The following is a 20,957-nucleotide window of genomic DNA, read 5'->3' on the forward strand; positions in this document are numbered from 1 at the left end:
GAATGTCAGCAAGTTTTACCACTTATCTTGTAGTAAAACTGAATAAGGAAAGCAATGTGGTTCTCTACAAGCTATTGTCCCATGGAAAATGCTGTTTTCTGTGGATGGAGTCAAGGGTGGCATATACTTCAGTTGTCTGTCACTTTGGGAAATACAACTCTTTTCTTTGTAGTACCCAGTGAGTGTTTAAAAGATCTGCTTGCAAGTTTTGTCATGGCGTGTGGATATGTGTGGTATGGCATGAATGTATGTTGTCTTGTGTTAAAACTGAGTTTTATTGCCTGTTTCTCCATAGCACAATAAACAAAGAACAGTTTTCAAAAAGGAAGAATGATACACTGGACCCTGAACTGTAAGTAATGCTGCCACACTTCGAATGATCCCCATTTCATTATAATTATTTTGTAAAAGCCATAATTCATTCACCATCAGCTTTGTTTTTCAGTGTTTTCTGAATTTCACGTAGCTCTGTTAGCTGGCAGGGGCTGCTCTCTAAGCAGCATATCTGGCATTCTGTGCTGAGAACCCAAACCACCACAGCTGTACTTGAGAAATATGTAACACTCTATGCATGGGCTAAAATTGTTGCATTTAGTTGTCTTGAATGTGGATTTGACAGCAGGATAAGGGTAGATAACTCTGCTTTGAAACCCTGCTGTGGCAAATGCTCAGAACTGATTTGAATCATTTGGCAGTAGTTCTTTGGGTGCTGTTCACTCTTCTAGTTGTCCTATTTTACAGGCGACTGTAGTAGAAAACGTTGTTAAATTTGAATCAGCTGGTTCTTCTACACTTCTCTGGAAGCAGAACTGTAGACATTCAGTAAGGTTAAGATGATGGTGACTCAGTTCCTTTTGTAGATATTCCTGAGGGGTTTTTTTGAAGCCACTTTACGTGGTCCTGCAATATACACCTGTGCTGCTATCCTGCAAACATTGCCTTTGTTCTTAGATGAATAAGCAAAAAGGATATGTATTCCTCCCACACCAGCCTTCTAAAGCCATGAGGGGTCAGCCAGTTGTACAAGCGCTGTGGGAAGGAGAGAAGAGTACCTTGATTCATAACTTTTCTTTCCCTTTTTTATAGTGAAGATACAGCCTAACACTAGAATGCAGCATAACTCACAGTATGATACCATATGCCCCACATTAAATGACAGCTATTCATTCAAAGTCTGAGACTCCAACAGACACTTGCAAAAGGAGTGAGATTGTCCTGATACATGGAACAACTGTTTTTGTTATTTTGCCAAATTATATTCACCAACATCTGTGAAGCAGACCATAGCACTTACCTCAGTTGTCCCTAAATCTCTACTAGTCTTCTGAAAGTGGCTTTGTTGCTTCTGTTTTCTTCCTTCCCACCTTTCTGCAGTTATTCGCAGTGTACCCCAGGCTTCGAGCCAGCTATTTTTCTGGGTTCTTCACTTCTGACATCTGTGAATCCATTTTCCTCTCTTCATTATAGCAACACGCAGTGTACAGATTTTATCCTTAGAAGGGCTTCACTTGAAAAAACAAAGTGGTTGGCAGTGAGGAAACCAAATTGTAATAGTAATATGTCCCTGCATAGTCAACCTGACTTTAGCTGACATTCTTAATTCGTTCTGGAGGGTGTTTTCAGCATAGATGTGCCCTCTATGTTAAATAAGCTCAAAAGCCTAAATTCTAGAACTCCTCTGGTAGAATATTACAAAACATATGAGCAAGTAATGATACTATTAACCTTGCTTCCTTTCCCCTTTTTTTGCCTTCTACAGGTTTGTTGAATGTATAGAGTGTGGAAGAAAAATGCACCAGATCTGTGTTCTTCATAATGAGATAATTTGGCCTTCTGGGTGAGGAATTTCTACTTCTTAATTAGTATGTGATAGATTTAGTTAGTGCATAGATTTTGTTATATTTCCTTATATATTGGTAACATTTAAAACTGTCTAATGGAAGAAGTTGCATTCCCACCTGAAAATATTGCAGAATCTATAAGAGAACATCAAGTTTAGATGTAATATCATACTGTGTGTTTGAAGTTGTTCCTAATCTTGAATGTTTCTAACATTTTTTTTTGTGGAAGAGGACCCTTCAGCCTTATGTTTCAGCCTTTTATGTTTAAGGATACCAGTCTTTCATGAAAATGTTTTTAGTTCTGGTAACTATGTCATAGTGATCTATTTTTTGTATAAATTATATTGCTTTGTCATCATAAAAAAAAAAAACAAAAAAACCCAAAAAACAATAACTGAAGAATTTAACAGGTGGATTCAGTTTTTTACCTCAGTGATCAGATTAAATCTGAAAAACAATCTAGTCATCTTTAGATACTCCATAGTTTTTGATCACCATACTGGGGTTTCTTCTGATTGCTTTAAAAGCTTTTTTAAAAAGCTTATAAATTACATGTATATAAAGCTCTGTAAGAGCTTAAATGTTCCCTTTCTTGACAAGAAAGCCATGACTTTTACCATACTCTTGTCTCATCCATTGCTGCCGGCAAGGGTAGACATCCTGTAACTGAGGAAGAATCTGCCCATCATTTCATGCCACAGTGTACTTGGGCGTTTAGAACGCAATCAGCCTTTTGCTTTATGTGTTGCAGTATCTCATAGTGATCAGAGACAGCATTTTGAGACTATTGGTTCAAGAATGCTTTAAGCAAATACTGTTAGACCTGCCAGCAGAGACCCCGTTTCCTGGGCTTGCAGGTGGTGACATGGGTGACTGACAGGAGATGCACCCCCTGGAGCTCAGATCCTCCTCTGCAGCTCTGAAACAGTTGGGGCATTTCTGCTGGCACTGTTCTTTGTGCCATCTTTTATTTCAAATTTTGGTTAAAGGTATTTTCCGTACCAGATAAAGTCTGGTGAAATATTTTGCTTCTAATGGTAAGATGCTAAGGAACTTTATGGTCTGACTTGAGGTGGGTTTTCACTTTATCCTGTTTTTGCTTCAGCTTTGTCTGTGATGGCTGCCTAAAGAAAACAGGACGAACCAGGAAAGAGAACAAATTCTCTGCCAAAAGTAAGATTCTGATGCTTGCTCCAATGGATCTTAAATAGTTTAAGAATGGGGAAGAGGTGGCTTTTATGCTCGTTTTACATTTATTTCTGTTTTTTTTCAAAATGAAGGAGGATACTTGGGTCAGTTCTGAACATGAGTTGTGTGATGTTGAGAATGTTTGCCTTCACAGGTGTCGTCGTGGGTAATAGTCTGTTGTAGAGGGTTAACGTACTGTTTTAGAGCACCGCTAACACAAGATACTGCATTTGAGACAAAAGGATGTGTATTAATAGCATTGGGAAGTAGTTGCTGTGTGACTGCAGTCTAACTTAAATTTGTGATAACATGTTTCAGCCACCGTGACTATTGCTGCTTTTAAAAGCTTTGATGGAGGTAAAGATTGTGTCACCTGGTGCCAAAACACTCTTATAAACATTTCCTCTTGATCAAGGCAGCTGATTTGAAGGCAGTGTAGGAGGAAATTTGTGCAGTTGTTATCCATCTGTTCTATAGACAAAACAAGTCTTTCAGAAGCTTCTTTGGTTGGTGTACTTCATACAAATAGTGTTTACATTTCTGCTAAAAAAAAAAAAAAAAAATCCCCAGCCAACCAATAGGAACAAGACTCGGCAAACCATTCAATGTGTGGTTTCAGCATCTAAGTTTTTATCCAAAATCCCCAAAATCAAAACTCCCTAGATTCACCAAGAATACAAGAAGAATACAAGGGTTCTTTTACAGTTTTTATTGGGTTTTGTTTCTAGCAATCTTTATGTGTTGCATACTTTACTTAGAATAGTGTTGCTTTACTGAAAGGTGTCAAACTGGAAAAATGAAAAGCTGATTGGCAGATACGTAACTCTACCAGAAGTAATGGACAGCAATGAGACAGGCCCTGTTGCACCAGAAGGCTTAAATCCATTTAAGTTTTAGGTGTTTGTCCACTCATGTTATGCTTGTACTTCTTTTGCATGAAGATTGTTTGAAAATGAGAGACTTCTAAACTAACTACATTATTTGGAGATACAGTTGTATTCAGTTGTTCTGTTTTTTTTGAATGTATTCTTTTGTTTAAGTGGAGAGACTAACTGAGCTAGTGTGACTTTATAGACAGAAAATACTTCCAAATGCAACATCTGCTCCTGAAGATACGTCTGCAAGCAGTGTTTTGTAATCCAGTTTAAGTAATTTAATAGCTTCTATTCAGGAGAAGACTTAATTGTGATTGACTTTTAAGACAGAAATTGGGTTGAAATACTGATTCTTTCTTCATTTAAATAATGTATAAACCATAAATGTGCCTGCAGGTGAAAAGCAGCTCACCCTGTCTAGAAGTGTTAAAGATAAAGCTTTAATTTATGATAACATGCTGCATGCATTAAGAGTCAATTTTAATTTAACATCTGAATAGAGAAATCACATTTGAACAATTTGGTTTTGTAGATACGTATAGAGAGTGAGCTGTATTTTTCTTCTGCAGGGTTACCAGCTACAAGACTTGGTACCTTCTTGGAGAACAGAGTCAATGATTTCCTAAGACGACAGAATCACCCGGAGGCAGGAGAGGTTACAGTCAGGGTGGTACATGCATCTGACAAAACTGTTGAAGTAAAGCCAGGAATGAAAGCAAGGTATGTTCTTTCCATTTCTAATTTTGCTTTCTTGAATTTAAGCCTCAAAAACCTCATCAATGCCCATTTCTTGACAAACAGGTGTTACAGAAGCATCTTAACTTGTTGTGATGAGTGTTATCCTTTTCATGGTAAAAAGTGAATTACTTATGTGTGTTTAGTTGTCTGTAAGCATTTAACTTTAACAATGATGAGGGCTGCTGTAAGTGTAATTTTGTCTTTACCTGGTGACATATATTCTCTAGCATGTGAATATCTTTGTTATTCCCCTTTACCCTCTGTAATCTGCAGGTTTGTAGACAGCGGTGAGATGGCTGAGTCTTTCCCTTATCGAACAAAAGCGCTTTTTGCCTTTGAGGAGATTGATGGTGTAGACTTGTGCTTCTTTGGGATGCATGTACAGGAGTATGGCTCTGACTGTCCTCCGCCCAATCAAAGGTGAGGAGCTGCATTAAAGCTTGTTTTGATACTGTCGTGGTTGGGTGAACCTTCTGAAGTTCTGTTGTCAGTGTTGCATATGTGAGGACTCTTAGTACTGTCAGTTTCTAGAAACGAAGTAGCTTCCGTAGGGCAGGTGTGGGTTGGTCTGGCTTTTTACTGGGGATGCTGGCTGGCAGACGGTGATGCCCTAAGGATCAGTTGTCAGTATTCCACAGGAAGGGGTTGGATAGTTTTAGAGATAAGGCTGGGATATCAAAAGTTGAATTTCTAGAGGTAAATTAGGGTCAGAGGCTTTGAAGGCTGCTACTGTAATGTATAAAATAACATGAGTAAACTTGTAGAACTACTTTGAAATCTCTGCTTCTCACAATTTTTTTCTTTTTTAGGCGAGTGTATATATCTTACCTTGACAGTGTTCATTTCTTCCGCCCTAAATGTTTGAGGACTGCTGTCTATCATGAAATACTAATTGGATATCTAGAATATGTCAAGAAGCTAGGGTAAGTCTTTTTAAATGTCTTCTTCTGTGCAGTATTTGTGCTAGGTAGTACTTACGGCAAATGAAATTACTGCATCCTATTGTGCAGAATATAGTGCCTAAATATCAACTGGCGATAGAATAAATTTGTAACAATGTGCATAGTTGAGAAGGAGAAAAGATAAAAAGATTGCAGGCTTTTCAGGCCAGACTTATGCTTCGGATATATTAGGTTTCCAAACTTATGTAAAACTTCCGTAAGTCTAAGTAGAAAAAGTGAAGCTTTTTAGCTGCACGGTAAAATTTTGCTGACGTTGTTGATAGTGCTTTCCTTGTGTAATGCCACTGCTTTAATCAAGTCATTCCTTTTGGCTGGTAAGTTAGTTCTTAGCCATGTTTATGAGGAGAAAGGTGTGTTCTGTCTGTACTGATTAACACTGTAACAGCTGTGTAGGGCCACTAAGAAATTTCTAATAGAAAAAGTAGTTTAAATTGTGAAAAACTGGAAAGTTAGACTAGAAAAAGGAGAATATACTTGGGACAGCACAAAAGAGAATACAGAACAACTGAAGAAAGGTAGAAATTAAATGACCGTGATTACTTAAATAGAAAAGGCAGTAAGCATCTATTGTCAAAGGTATCTGGTGCAGCTTGGCAGAGAGTTAATAGTCCAAAAATTAAGCACTATGTTTAGAGTAGGTGCATGAGAAAAATTAGGGGACTCAAGAATGGAGGTGGGTGGTACTGTCTTCAGTACCTCAGTGAGATGATATATATTCTGTAGTACTTCAAAGGCATATGTTTGACTTCTCTCTGCTTTTTTTATTGTGTATTTTCTAGCCTGTGAGTCTGTAGAATTGGTGCAGAGGCCTCAAGCCTCAGTTGTACTTAATGCTGTTTTTTGTGTTAATGGCTGACATCAGGTTCTCATTTTGGGAAAACAATATTGGTCACGCAGTATCATCTCTCGCTTCTCAGGCAGAAGGAGTGACAACTGGCTGCAGTTCCCAGGGTTTGGGGAGGGTTCTGCAGAGCTGTTTCTCAACATGGCAAGGATGGTTATTTTTCTCTAACTTGAGATCTGATTATTCCTCCTACTGGAGTTCTTTTCAAAAACTAATAGAGAACTAAGGATGGAGAAGTGATATTGTGATATTATATTCTCTGCAACTGCTACTATTTGGATGTCATCTGTCTTCATAGTGCTTAGATTGTGCACCCAGTAGCATAGGTTGACAGTGACTTTATTCTCAGATATAATAGTGAAACTTTTTAAACTGATCCTCAGAGTTAAAAAAACAGGATTTACAGTAGGATAGTGAATTGTGTGTTTAAGTAAATCTGGTTTTAAAGTGTTGCTAGATAATGAATGACTGCACTATCTCAAGGAAGAACAATTCTGGCTTTTACTACTGAAACACCTACTCTCCATCTTTCTCTTTTAAGTTAATTGGGAGGTGGCATTTGCAGGTCTATATCAGGCTTTGATTTTTATCTAGACTGGAAAACATGCACAGTTTATATAAACTACTCTGCATATAGTACTAAATTTAAAAAAATAGTGAACGATGATAATGCTATTGCATGAATGAAGATGGAATGAACACTAGAATTCAAACCTTGGAGAGCTATAATTATTGTCCGTCTGCAACATCAGCCAACTTTGTGGTGGCTCCATCTTGTGGCAGAGAGAAGAGCAAGCTTGAGTATGAATCATCAGAATCCACATGTACTTTTTTTGTCTAATGGTGCTAGGTATACTACTGGACATATCTGGGCATGCCCACCTAGTGAAGGAGACGACTACATCTTCCATTGCCATCCTCCTGACCAAAAGATACCCAAACCCAAACGACTGCAAGAGTGGTACAAAAAGATGCTGGACAAATCTGTGTCAGAGCGCATCGTCCACGACTACAAGGTTGGTTAAGCATATATTTGTGTTGGAGTAAGGTGTATTCACCGGTCTGGTCTTGCTTTCTTCCTTGCCTTACGCATTGTGCCCGATTCTTGGAGTTTACTCCGTTAGTTTTAAGTGAAATGAATAATAAAAGTTTAGAGTGTTAATGTATCCTTTTCAAAGCATGTAGCTTCTGAATCATTCTACCAAGAGATTTGAAATGATTCCTTAGAACAAACTAAATTCTTGAGGAATACTGTAAAAGACAGCAAGTCACATTTCATTATACAAAGAAAATATGTGGAATCCCAAATCTTCTGGTGTCAAATTAGGCTGCTGACACAGTTAGAGGTATGTAGAATCTTAGGAATTATCAGGGCTTCAGCTAGTGTTGACAATATAGTGATGATATTGTCCCACTTGGTAAGTACGCATATTGAAGTCTAGCACATGGTAATGATTTATGTCTTCAGAGTGGGAATATTTGAAATTTTGATGAACTGTCTGTAGCTGATGTGTTAAATATGTGCTTAGAATATGCCCTTATAAAATGAATTGAAATACTAAGCTCTCCTTTGTTTGATCTGCTGGTGCCTTTTTTTATCACTCCCTGAAAAGGTTGACTTATGTGACTTGTAATAGTGGTAACCAAGTGTGTTGCTCTTTTTCAGGATATATTTAAGCAGGCAACAGAAGATCGTCTAACAAGTGCGAAAGAGCTACCTTACTTTGAAGGGGATTTCTGGCCAAATGTTCTAGAGGAGAGCATTAAGGAACTGGAGCAAGAGGAAGAAGAACGGAAGAGAGAAGAAAACACTAGTAATGAAAGCACGGATGTAAGAATGCTTCTGTTGTTTCACAACCTAATGTAAAATTTGTGATTATCTGTGGCTAATTTTAAAAAAGGAGAGGAAGCCTAGGCACTTCGGTTAACTGGCTTTTTCACTTTTCTACCTTCATTCTAATATACATTTGCATTTTATATTTTATAAATTAGAGCTGTTAAAATGCAACTATGCTGCATGTGTGTGAGCTGGGGTTGTTCATATCGCTATAAACCTAGTTACCAAAGTCAGTGAGGTTGAAACAGCTGGTCGTTAAATATTTTGCTGCTGAAGTCCAATTATTATCAGTGTTCATGCTGCAACCCCAGCCTGACTTGTAAGCTTTTTCCTTAAGCTTTCACTTTCAGACAGTGGCTCTCTTCTTTCTACCTTAGATGTTGTAGTACGTTAGCAGAACGTTCTGAGGAAGTAACAGAGTGCTGTGATTTAGTAGTTTACTCAGTATACATTTTTTAGTAGAAGGCTTCAAGATATTTAAGATCTGAAGCACAAAATACTACTGAGTTGTTGTGGGGCTACTTAAACTAGAGAAATTTGCTGGTATTGTGCAGTTTTTTTGAGACTGTGCAGCTACTGTGCTTTCGCATTCCACAAAGAACAAAAAAGGTATGCCTCTTAATTCAATGATAAATTTGAAAATGAACAGATGTGGAATTTATGCATCCGCCCATCCTTTGATCTTATGAGCTTCTATGGAAGAGGTGGTGAATCCATGATGAAGTTAGTAGTTCTGCTCGCACAGTGGTACTTGTTAGTTAACTCTGTTTAAACACTGCTGCTTCGTCACTTTATCAGATACTAGGTTTTTGTTGGGGTTAAGAATTAATCTTTGGATCAAAAAAGTTAGGTTTAACATTAAAACTAGAATTTGTGGTTCTCCTGTTCTGTTCTTAGCAATACCTCCTTTCAAAGATTTTGAATAAACTAAGTGCAAGTGTGATCTGGGAATTGGGCAATTTGATATCAAACTTGCATTAACTAACATCTTACTTACAGTATTATTTAAAGGTTTGGTTTACACTTGGCATAGCTGCAAGTTCTCATCTCTCTAATAAACCAGAAGCCAGTCATGAGGAATCATGTAGCTCTGTGTGTGAGGTCGGTCAGCACCGAGTTGTTCCTTCACAGCAGTGTAGCCCCAAAATCCAGCAGTGGGGGAAGCTTGCAACATATTACTATTTAACCTTTATTATTAAAAATACTTTTTACTGACGTCATGTTTCACTTCTTGAAAATGGGGCAATAACAAACTACTATCAAATCAAGTGATAGTCAGTCATGTTTGCTGGACATTTCCATCCTGACAAAGTTAAGCTTAGGAAATGTTAAGCTTAGGAAAAATGCTTATTTGGATAAGAATTCCTTTGATCTTCGACCGTCATATTCTGTAGTGGTTTGAGGGTCCCTCTGAGAAGCACAGAGAGAAATAAACTGTTCATTGCTAATTTATTTTGATTGAAATTAAGCTGCCCCATTTTGTTTGACTGTTGCAGGATATATGACAGGAGGAAGGTGCATACTAGCAATTGCACTGCTAATGCCTTTTGGACTCAGAACAACAGCTTCATATGTAGTCCATTAAAAAATAAAAATAAATCTGTCACATCTGTAACAAATTAAATCTAGATGGATTGAGTGTTTCTTACCTCTTGTTAGTGCAGTATCAGTTGTACTTTTCAGTTATTTGTAGTTCTGAAAGGCATTGAGAAGCCGTCTGCGGAACCCCTTTGTGATTATCCAAGAGGTTCTTCAGTGTTCAACTATAGCAGACAAACAAGCTTTGATGAGCATTTCCCTTGCACCTCCTGAGAACTTATGCTTTTAATATTCTTAAAACTATGTATTGCTAGTGTTGCTATCTTCTGGAGTGTTTCTAATGGAACTAAGTTAATGCTTCAAGGGGACCCTGGTAAGTGTCTTTGGAGTAAATTATTGTGAAGTGTGTTTTGTCCTGCAGTTATATAACATATGAAAGTAATAGAATGCTGATGTGGTGTGACTTAGATACCTGACATAAAATGCCTTTAAAATTAATAGGTGAGCAAGGGAGACAGCAAAAATGCCAAAAAGAAGAACAACAAGAAGACAAGTAAGAACAAGAGCAGCTTGAGTCGTGGAAATAAGAAAAAGCCTGGCATGCCCAATGTGTCCAATGACCTCTCCCAAAAGCTGTATGCCACTATGGAGAAGCACAAGGAGGTAAGAGTTGATAGAATGACAAATATGTATTTTATTTAAGTAGAGAGGTGTACAAAGCATTGATACTTCAAACAGAGTTGTGCCCTGTACGTTATACAGGTTTAGCTGGAGAATTGAGTGGCACACCAGACAAGTACCAGTAAGTCTGGGCACTCTTTGCTGTGAAGGCAGTGGGGATAAATACAACTGTGCTCAAACAGAAGTTCAGGAGTCTAGATTGTTACAACAGTTTTACTGTTCAGTCCAGTGCTCCTTATGTAATGCTTCTGAAGAAGGTGAATGTGCAGCGTACACAGAGGTTTGCAATTTCTCAGCCCTTACAAGCACACCACCCTGGCAGCATGCTATTCAAGTGTCATTTGATCCTGGAATTGTAGATTCTGTATGATGAAGTTTGACAACCAAAACATCCTGATAAGTTCTGGCATATTAAATATTTTTACTTTTCAGGTCTTCTTTGTCATCCGTCTCATTGCTGGCCCTGCAGCCAACTCCCTGCCCCCAATTGTTGAGCCTGACCCTCTCATTCCTTGTGACCTGATGGATGGGCGTGATGCTTTCCTAACCCTTGCTAGAGACAAGCACCTGGAGTTCTCCTCGCTACGAAGGGCTCAGTGGTCAACCATGTGCATGCTGGTGGAACTACATACTCAGAGCCAAGACCGCTTTGTTTACACCTGCAACGAGTGCAAGCATCATGTGGAGACCAGATGGCACTGCACTGTTTGTGAGGTATGCTTGGTCCCACTTGTGTCTCTAGTTGTGTCCCTGTATCTTTGTCCAGAGTGCTTTACCTGAACTAACTTCTCATTATTAACTGACGGAAAAAGATCTGTACAGGTCATCCTCTGGCAGTTCAGAACAAAAAGGAGAGGAAATGTTTTCTTTAGCAAATGATTCTACTTATGTGCTGCTTGGTGTGATTTTTGTCTTCTACTTTCAAGCTGTGGAGACCTGAAGTACAATTGTGTTTGCTGTAGTTCATTTAAGGTGCTGGTACCTGAGCAGTTGGGAACTGTAGCGATTGCTTGAGCTGTAATGGTAGGATCAGCTGATTTCCTGAAGAGCAATGCATCCTTTTTTATTCAAGGGTTGGAAGCGTTGCGCTGCAGTATTTCTGTATATAGGGCTCTCAGTTGGTTTACTGGCATAGAGGTTTTGCTATGCTACAAGTCAGATTCCTGTACTTGGTTGACTTTTCCACTACCCTGTTGTCTCTCTGTAGAATGCTGCAAACAGCATTTTTGTCTTCAGAAGTGTTTGTAATCCCAGTGTGTTTGAAGATCATGGCCAGCGGTCTGCATCAATGCTGAGCCCTCCAGAAGCTGAACTAACCTTGACTTGACTTGTAACTTAATTTTTTAGCTTGCTGGAAGTAAATGATTGTCTTGGATTCAGTTCTGAAAAGCTCTGCTTAAAATACAATGCTCCCATTTCCTCATATATACTAGAAAATAAATTCTAGATTTCCTATAGATTAATGAATCCTGGGGGTTGGATCAATTATGGAGTCCAAGCTCTTGTGCTGTTGCTTTCACAGAATGTAAATGCTGTTCTGTTCTCCTGCCCAGGACACTTTGCTGCTTTAACTCTCCTGAAAATGCAGCTTTCATTCTCTTTTTTTTTAATTGGTATCTCTCCTGCAACTCTTGCCCTCTTTTTGAAGCAGTAGCAGATGGGCAGCTATTTGTTCCTTGCCTTTTTCTTTTCCATTCCTATTAGGAAAGAAAGAGATTTTTCTGTCCCAGCTGAATCATGTGTGACTTGTTAGCTCAGAGCTAACTTGTTTTTCAAGCTATATATATTTGTGTAGATTTCAGACACCCTTGTGCCCACACACTTTCCCTGGCTATAATTTAGATTTATTCCTTCTCTAGTACCTCAATATGGCATGAAAGATTGAATTTTTCCGTAGAGCAAAAATTTGCTGGAACAGACCGGGAGTAACTTGCTGAGGTGACATGCCATCATTTATTTATCGTATGGAGTTTCAGGAACCCTGATAACTTTTCCTTCATTGTCTTTCCAGGATTACGACCTGTGCATCACCTGCTATAACACTAAAAACCATGACCACAAGATGGAAAAACTAGGCCTTGGTCTGGATGATGAGAGCAACAACCAGCAGACTGCAACCACCCAGAGCCCTGGTGATTCTCGGCGCCTGAGCATTCAGCGCTGCATCCAGTCCCTGGTGCATGCCTGCCAGTGTCGCAACGCCAACTGCTCACTGCCATCCTGTCAGAAGATGAAACGGGTTGTCCAGCACACCAAAGGCTGCAAACGCAAAACCAACGGAGGGTGCCCCATCTGCAAGCAACTCATTGCTCTCTGCTGCTACCATGCAAAGCACTGCCAGGAGAACAAGTGTCCCGTGCCCTTCTGCCTCAACATTAAACACAAGCTTCGTCAACAGCAGCTTCAGCACCGCCTGCAACAGGCACAGATGCTCCGAAGGAGGATGGCGAGTATGCAGCGGACCGGTGTGGTAGGCCAGCAGCAAGGATTACCCTCGCCCACGCCTGCCACCCCAACAACTCCGACAGGCCAGCAGCCCACAACACCGCAAACCCCCCAGCCCCAGCCTCCGCCCCAACCTGCCTCACAGCCTCAACCTGCGCCTCCCAACAGTATGGCCCCCTACACCATGCCAAGGACTCAGCCCCCCAGCGCTGTGTCCCAGGGCAAGGCAGGTGGCCAGGTGACTCCTCCAACTCCACCCCAGCCACCTCAGCCACCAGTTCAGGGTCCTCCTCCAGCGGCAGTGGAAATGGCCATGCAGATCCAGCGGGCGGCAGAGACCCAGCGTCAGATGGCACAGGTTCAGATCTTCCAAAGGCCGATTCAGCACCAGATGCCCCAGATGCCGCCGATGGGAATGAACCCTCCACAGATGGGCAGAGGTCCCGGTGGTCATATAGATCAAGGAATGGGGCCGGCAGGGATCCAGCAGCAGCCACCGTGGGTGCAGGGGGGCCTCCCCCAAGCTCAGCTGCAGCCAGGAATGCAGAGGCCATCCATGATGTCAGTAGCCCAGCCGGGTCAGCCGATGAATATGGCACCTCAGCCAGGGATGGGTCAGGTACCTGGCGCTGCGCAGCCCAAACAACCACCTCTGCCCCAGGCGGCCTTACAAAACCTGCTGCGGACTCTCAGGTCTCCCAGCTCACCCATGCAGCAGCAGCAGGTGCTTAACATCCTTCACTCCAACCCTCAGTTGCTGGCCGCTTTCATCAAGCAGCGGGCTGCCAAGTACGCGGGGTCCCAGAACCCCCAGGGGATGGCGGGTCAGCCCGGCATCCCCCAGGGTCAGCCGGGCCTCCAGCCGCAGCAGGCCATGCAAGGGCAGCAAGGAGGGGTGCACCCCAACCCAGCCATGCAGAACATGAACCCCATGCAAGCAGGGGTGCAGAGGCCCAGCATGCCCCAGCAGCAGCCGCAGCAGCAGCCGCAGCAGGCCATGGCCGGGATGAATCCTCAGGCGCAGCAGATGAATATGAATCACTCGGGGATGGCTCCCCAGTTCCGAGACCTCCTGATGAGACGGCACCAGATGATTGAGCAGCAGCGCCACCAGCAGCAACAGCAGCAGCAGGGAGCGGGACCAGCACTGGGACCGGGGATGGCCAACCACAACCAGTTTCAGCAGCCCCAGGGTGTCGGGTATCCCCAACAGCAGCAGCAGCAACAGCAGCAGCGAATGCAGCATCACATGCAGCAGATGCAGCAAGGAAACATGGGACAGATAAGCCAGCTCCCACAGGCCATGAGTGCAGAGACAGGAGCCAGTTTGCAGCAGGCTTTCCAGCAGAGGCTACTTCAGCAGCAGATGGGGTCCCCAGCTCAGCCCAATCCTATGAGCCCCCAACAGCACATGCTCCCCAATCAGGCCCAGTCCCCACACCTCCAGGGCCAGCAGCTCCCTTCATCGCTCACCAATCAAGTGCGTTCTCCGCAGCCCGTCCCCTCACCGCGGCCCCAGTCCCAGCCCCCTCATTCCAGCCCGTCCCCTCGGATGCAACCTCAGCCTTCTCCGCACCACGTCTCCCCGCAGACCAGCTCCCCACATCCAGGACTGGTAGCTGCCCAGGCGAACCCCATGGATCAGGGGCACTTTGCCAGCCCGGAGCAGAGTGCAATGCTTTCCCAGCTTGCCAGCAACCCTGGCATGGCAGGCCTCCATGGTACAAGCGCCACGGAACTGGGGCTCAGCTCTGAGAACTCAGACTTGAATTCAAACCTTTCACAGAGTACACTAGACATACACTAGAAACATTGTAGCATTTTGGGAGCAAAAAATAAAATTTAAAAAAAAAAAAGAAAAGAAAAAAACTTATTTTCTCAAGACTTTTTGTACTGAAGACGATTTTTTTTGAATCTTTCTTAGCTAAAACAACATTTTTCCCTGGAACACATCTGAACTCTGCAGCAGTAGTTTGTGGTTTTAAAAACAAACCGACAACAAACCTGAGGGACAGTAGAGTACAAAGAATATATTTTTGTTATGGCTGGAATCATAACCAGTCCTTTTTCTTGTTTTGTTTTGTTTTTTCCTCGTGTGCGTTGGGGAGGTTGGGGGAAGACAGTGGTCTTTTGGCTGTTAACCAAAGGATGCTCTCCTCATGCCTCCAATAGGTTTTATTTTTTTTTTTAAATTAATGAAAATATGTAATATTGATAGTTATTATTTACTGAGGCAGATGGTAAACATTTTCCCTATTCTGGTTTTTCTTCATGTCACTGCAAAAAAAACAAACAACAAAACCCAACACAACACAGGAGAACCTTTTCCTAAAACTGGAGGACAAAAGGGGTTAATGTTGCTTTAAAAATACATTACATATATAAATATATATATATAAAAATAAATACCAATCTTTTCCTCTTTGGTTGGAAATATGTCCATTCTTTGAAAAAAATGTAAAAATATTAAATAACTCAGTCCCCTCCTGAAGTCTACTTTTGTCCTCCAAGATTTTCTATACAAGAGTCTGAGCTTAAAAGAAACTTCAAGTATTAATTTGTACATGTAGAGAGAAGACAACATTTTTGCAAATACACAGGGGCAGCTGCCAAATGGATGTAGTATATATATTGTGGTTTCTGTTTTCTTGAAAGAATTTTTTTCGTTATTTTTACATCTAACAAAGGAAAAAAAAATAAAAAGAGGGTAAGAAACAATTCCAGCGGGATGATTTTAACCTGAGAAAGTCCCTGGGGTTTCTTCTTTATGCTTGCTTTCTCTCTCCCATGCCCCTTTCCCACCCTCTTCCACTTTCTGTAAAACTTGAAAATAGAAAGCAAAAAACCCTCAAATGTTGTAAATCATGCAATTAAAGTTGATTACTTATAAATATGAACTTTCGATCACTGTATAGACTGTTAAAAATTGATTTCTTATTACCTATTGTTAAATAAACTGTGTGAGACAGACAGCCTGTTTTTAATGTTTCCCTTCTCTCCCACGTCTTGCTTGTTCTTAAAATGGTGGGGGTAGCAGAAGATACGCTATTTAGATGTCGGAGAGCTATTTAATGTATATGACTGTTTTAAAATGCAGATCTCTAATAAGGGACGTGGAGTAATAATTAGTCTTCTAAATGGACGCTTTTGGTACAACTTTGCATTCGCGTTTGTTCCCAGCATGTGTCTTACCAAAGAAACGAGGTCTGACCTCAACAGTTGTGCCAGTCGGCTCTGCCCACCCTGTTCACACAGCCCGGGAGCAGCTGATCTCCAAAGGACCTGTTTTTGCATTTTGAAATGAGAGCTATTGTTTGGATATGTGATATTAAAAGATCCTATTTCGCTTGGAATATATTGTACACCTTTTGGCGCTGAAGCGTGAGCACGAGGTAAGCTTGCGGGGGTGTCCCACAGACCCTGCACTGAGATGACGCGTGGGTGCCCTGTCACCCTTGTGTAGAATCTGGTGATCTGCCAGATGTAGGGCACGTGGGGTCGGTTACTGTATATTATATATATATATTTGGGAGATTTCCTGAACATAAATGCTTCAGCTGTGAAGCATATGTAGTAAACGCAGGTGTATTCTGCCCATCACCACGTGCATGTGGAGCTGATCCCGTCGTGTAAGAGAGTGTTGTGCGCTGGCTCGGCAGCGTATATAGAGCTGGTCCATTGGGGGCTTCCCAAAATACAGCCTGTTCTGTGAATGTATATACAGTGCTGACTGCCTAGGGATGAACTCAGTACTAGGGTATTACACAGCTGGAAGACCCAGATGTGGCCAGGGATGTGACCAGAGTACAACATCTGCATAACACCAGCTGTGGTGTGACATCAGCATATCCACAAATCTTGGCCAAAAACCCATGTGAGCGACCTGCCCTCAGGAAACAGCTGGCAGAAGATGATGGAGGGGGGAGCCTGGATGGATGGCGGCCTCAGCCAAGTACCAAACAACACTCGTGGCGCATTGCAATGTGAACCCATGTTAGAAAACGGGAGAGTAAAGTGCTTCATATTTTGATAGAAACACAAGTAGGACAATTAATCTTGTATTTTAAAAGGATGTTTGGCAGTAAGCCCTCAACAAGATGGTGGGAAGTTCCTGGGAGATTTAAGGAAAGCAACTTCATGCTTTGGTGTTCTCCTGTGGATAGTCCCCATATCCATCACCCCTGCGTGGTGCAGGCCAGCTCTGCACCAAGCTCACGCTTACCTTGTTTGCTTTAGGAGGGACTGCTGCTGACCTGCACTAGAGGAGAGCAGAAAACAAAACCACCATGTACTGGGTGCCAGGGCAGCAGCCTCGGGTGGTTTAGATTTGCGTTTTCTGTGCCAGTCATGGTAAGATTTCCTCTTCCTTCCCCCAGCCAAGCAAAGCCTACTTTTACTTTCAGCCTTGTGGGACTTCTCAGGATGGAGTATACATAAAATAGAGTATAAATAAAATTCCTTCTGACCGCACGCTGGTTAATGAAGTGTAAAGTGTGCCCGGCTTTCTGACCTGCATGCTTTCTGTGCATCCCAGCTTAGCAAACAGCTTTTATTTGTGCCTTTATGGTTAGCACACAAAATGTGTTTTGAATTTGTCCGGGCCCGCATGGGAGCATCTGACCCACGCTGAAGCGGGGAAGCCTCGAGACCTTGCAGAGCAGCTTTGATTCAAATAACATAGCAACTTGCTTAAAAGATGCCAGGAGGCATTTTATGTGACAGCACAGCTGCTCTGTCCCTCTTTGTAGATGCTGTCCCTGAGGCAGGTTCAAACACTTCATTGAGGTGGTGTGGGTGATCAATGGTCTTGAATTTGCATGGGGTCATTTTTCCCCTACATCCCTCTCCTGTTTTTCCTGATTCTGCTGGAGAACCAGAACCCACCAGCTGGGGAAATACTGTGGCTGACTGTGAGAGTGGTAGAGCTTCAGGATGGCAACAAAATTAGGATGCCATCTGTATCACTGCCCTGTGCTCTTGCCAATTAATTACTTGCATCCGAGTCATGGTAGGTTGTTTCCCTTCCCACCTATTTGTTAGACTCTTGGACCAGCAAAAAGAACTTGCACCTGAAGTTTTAGCAATCCAATCAAAGATTTATTGTCCAGTTACAATGATGCTAATGCTTATAGTCAAATAATATGCAGTTCAGTGATGTAAACTTCCTAATGTCTACCCCTTCCAATGCACCTTTGAGTCCTAGGGTCAATGACTGAAGTTGCAGGTAGAGAGGTCTTACAATGGGTTTGTCACAGGGAGGAGTATATTTATGGTTTTTCTCTCAGTCTTGGGCTCATGTTTGTAAAAAATATACTTTGCTCTTTCATGGTTCATCATTCCATATTATGTACAAGTTTACTGTTTATGGAGTGTTTTACTTATGTTGCACGCTTGTTTTTTGTTACCCCTAGAACTGTTTTTACCCAGCTCCCGGTTACTCTGATGACTTGGCCACTGGTGAATTGCTTGTAGCCCTGGACCTGCAGTATTGGACTGTATGTGTCTACACTGCTGCTTTTTTTTTTCTAATTCTATCATCATAGATACCCTGTTCCACACAGAGCCACTTGTGTTTACAGAAGCACAGAATGGCTGAGGTGGATGGACACCTCTGGACATCCTTTATTCCACCTCTTTGCTCAAAGTAGGATCACCTAAAGCAGGCTGCATGGGGCCAAGTCCAGATGAATGTCTCCAGTGTGGAGGTGCCACAGCCTTTCTGTGTTCTCCCCCAACCAGGACACGTGTGCTCCCCCACATATAGATAAGATCTCCCTGAGCTGAACAGTCCCAGCTCCCTCAGCCTCTCCTCCTAGGACAGATGCTTCACTCTCCTTATCATCTTCCTGGCCCTTTGCTAAACTCACTCCACAGTGTCCAAATCTATCTTGTACTTGGGAGCCCAAACCTGGACACAGCACTCCAGGTGTGCCTCACCAGTGCTGAGGGAAGGATCGCTTTCCTCCACCTGCTGGCAATATTCCTCCAAATGCAGCTGAGGATGCTGCTGGCTGCCTTTGCCCCAAGGGCACATTGTTGGCATATTGTTCAGCTTGTCCACCAGGACGCCCAGACCCTTTACTACCAAGCTGCCTTCCAGCACTTGCTGGTGCGTGGGGTTGTTCCTCCCAGGTGCAAAACTTTATGTTTCCCTTTGTTGGACTCCATGAAGTTCATGACTGCCCATTCTTTTGAACGGTTGGAGTCCCTCTGGATGGCAGCACAACCCTTTGGTGTATCAGCCACTCCTCCCACTTTTATACCATCTGTGAACTTCCTGAGGATGTACTCTGCCCCATCATTCAGGTCACTAATGAAAACTATGTGAAACAGCATTGTCCCCAGTACCAGCTGCTGGAGTACGTCACTAGTGACTTGCCTCTGCTGGACTTTGTGCCAGTGATCCCAACCTTTCAATCCACGTTGCTATGTTTATCTAACCCATACTGCCTCAGTTCATGAAGAAGTTGTCAGAGATGGTGTCAAAAACCTTAAGTAAATTAAAGATAACATTCACTGCTCTCCTCATTCACCAAGTCAGTCATCTAATTTCATAAGGGTGTCAGGTTGCTCAAGCATGATTTCCCCTTCATAAATCCACAGTGACTAATGACTACTCCCATTCACCTTCCAGTTCTTAGTGTGTTTGGAAATGGTTTCTGGGAAGATTTGCTCTGTCACCTTCCAAAGGATTAAGGTGAGGATGACTGGCCTCCAGTTCCCCAGTTTCTCCTCCTTTGAGACAGGGGTCTCTTTCTTCCACTCCTCCGGAACTTCCCCCAACCACCATGACCTTTCAAAGATAATAGAGAGTGGCCTTGCAGTGACATCAGCCAGCTACCTCAGCACTTGGGTGTGCAACCATACAGCCCCATGGACTGGAGCATGTCTAGTTTGTTTAAATGTTCTCTAATCTAATTGTACTTCACTGAGACCATCTCTCTTGCTCCAGACATTCCCACTGGTTTCAGGGAGCTGGGATTGCTGATAGCAGGGAACCTCAGGGAGGCTGAATTCCTGGAGCTGCTAATTCAGGGATGCTGATTTCCCAGAAGAGTTATGAGAGCTTTCTGCAGGATGCTGTCCTCCCAGCACATCCTTGTTTTCATGCGTACATGTGGACTGGGCCCCCATCTGCCATGTGTCAAGATGTCTCCTGTCCACATTACACTGCAACCTTTGCTTGCCAAGCTAGTCCATCACTTCCTGACTTGATTGTCAGTTCTCCTGTCCCTCACCTGTTGTCTCTAGTTTAAAGCTCTTCTCCACAGGCTGGGCAGCCTTTGTCTGTTTAGCAAAGGTATTTTTGTTCCCTTGGTCAGGTGGATCCCATCACTCCATAAAAGTCCTTGATCCCTGAAGAGGGTCCAATGGCCATAAAAGTTGAATCCCTATTGACACTAGCTGCATAACCAGTTCTTGACCTCTGGGCTACATCTGTTTTCCCTCAAGTACTTTTCCCTCACCAGCAGAAGATCACTTAGCCCCCATACTTATGGCCATTGCCTCCAGAGCCACAAAGTCACATTTTGTATGCCCTGGGTCTCCCCTGGCATTATTGTTGATGCCCACATGGAAAAGCAGCGGTGGAGGGGTAACAGTGTGAGGACTGGACAAGCCTTGGCAGCCTCTCCATAACATCCCAGACCTGAGATCCCAGCACATCTCCTTAGGCAGATGGGGACCTCCGTCCCCTGCAGCAGGGAGTCTCTCACCACCAGCAGCCCCCACTTCTGCATGGTGCTGCTCCCAGGCTCGGGCAGTTCAGACGTCTCACTGGACACAGCTCCCACCCTCACATCTGCTGTGAAGGCACTGAACTGATTCTGTTGTGGTCCTATGTGCAGGTGGAGCAGGAGACATCCCCCTGGTGCCACAGGTCGCAGGCTTCCAGCATTTATCATCACAGTCACTGATTCCCAATCCAATGAGAGCAGACTCTGCCTTCAATAGAGATGTGGGCTTCTGGCTCTTGAAACTGCAGGTTCTCCAAGAAGATCATATTCT

The 20,957-nt window shown here is 42.7% G+C and overlaps 1 protein-coding gene across 3 annotated transcripts in view; it reads left to right on the forward strand.

The window, feature by feature from the left end:
- Positions 1-15,920, forward strand: part of EP300 (EP300 lysine acetyltransferase) — a 64,248-nt gene extending 48,328 nt beyond the window's left edge. For all 3 annotated transcript variants that reach the window (XM_080355844.1, XM_080355845.1, XM_080355843.1), the window contains 11 exons: positions 296-352; positions 1,760-1,837; positions 2,947-3,014; positions 4,474-4,624; positions 4,916-5,062; positions 5,452-5,565; positions 7,299-7,464; positions 8,115-8,279; positions 10,326-10,487; positions 10,938-11,219; positions 12,517-15,920. In XM_080355844.1, the coding sequence (XP_080211970.1) occupies positions 296-352; positions 1,760-1,837; positions 2,947-3,014; positions 4,474-4,624; positions 4,916-5,062; positions 5,452-5,565; positions 7,299-7,464; positions 8,115-8,279; positions 10,326-10,487; positions 10,938-11,219; positions 12,517-14,757 (3,631 nt within the window). In that variant the 3' untranslated portion in view covers positions 14,758-15,920. The remainder of the gene's footprint in view (positions 1-295; positions 353-1,759; positions 1,838-2,946; positions 3,015-4,473; positions 4,625-4,915; positions 5,063-5,451; positions 5,566-7,298; positions 7,465-8,114; positions 8,280-10,325; positions 10,488-10,937; positions 11,220-12,516) is intronic.
- The last annotated feature ends 5,037 nt before the right edge of the window (positions 15,921-20,957 follow it).

The sequence above is a fragment of the Nesoenas mayeri genome (assembly GCF_963082525.1).
Source record: "Nesoenas mayeri genome assembly, chromosome: 1".
NCBI classification, from domain to species: domain Eukaryota; kingdom Metazoa; phylum Chordata; class Aves; order Columbiformes; family Columbidae; genus Nesoenas; species Nesoenas mayeri.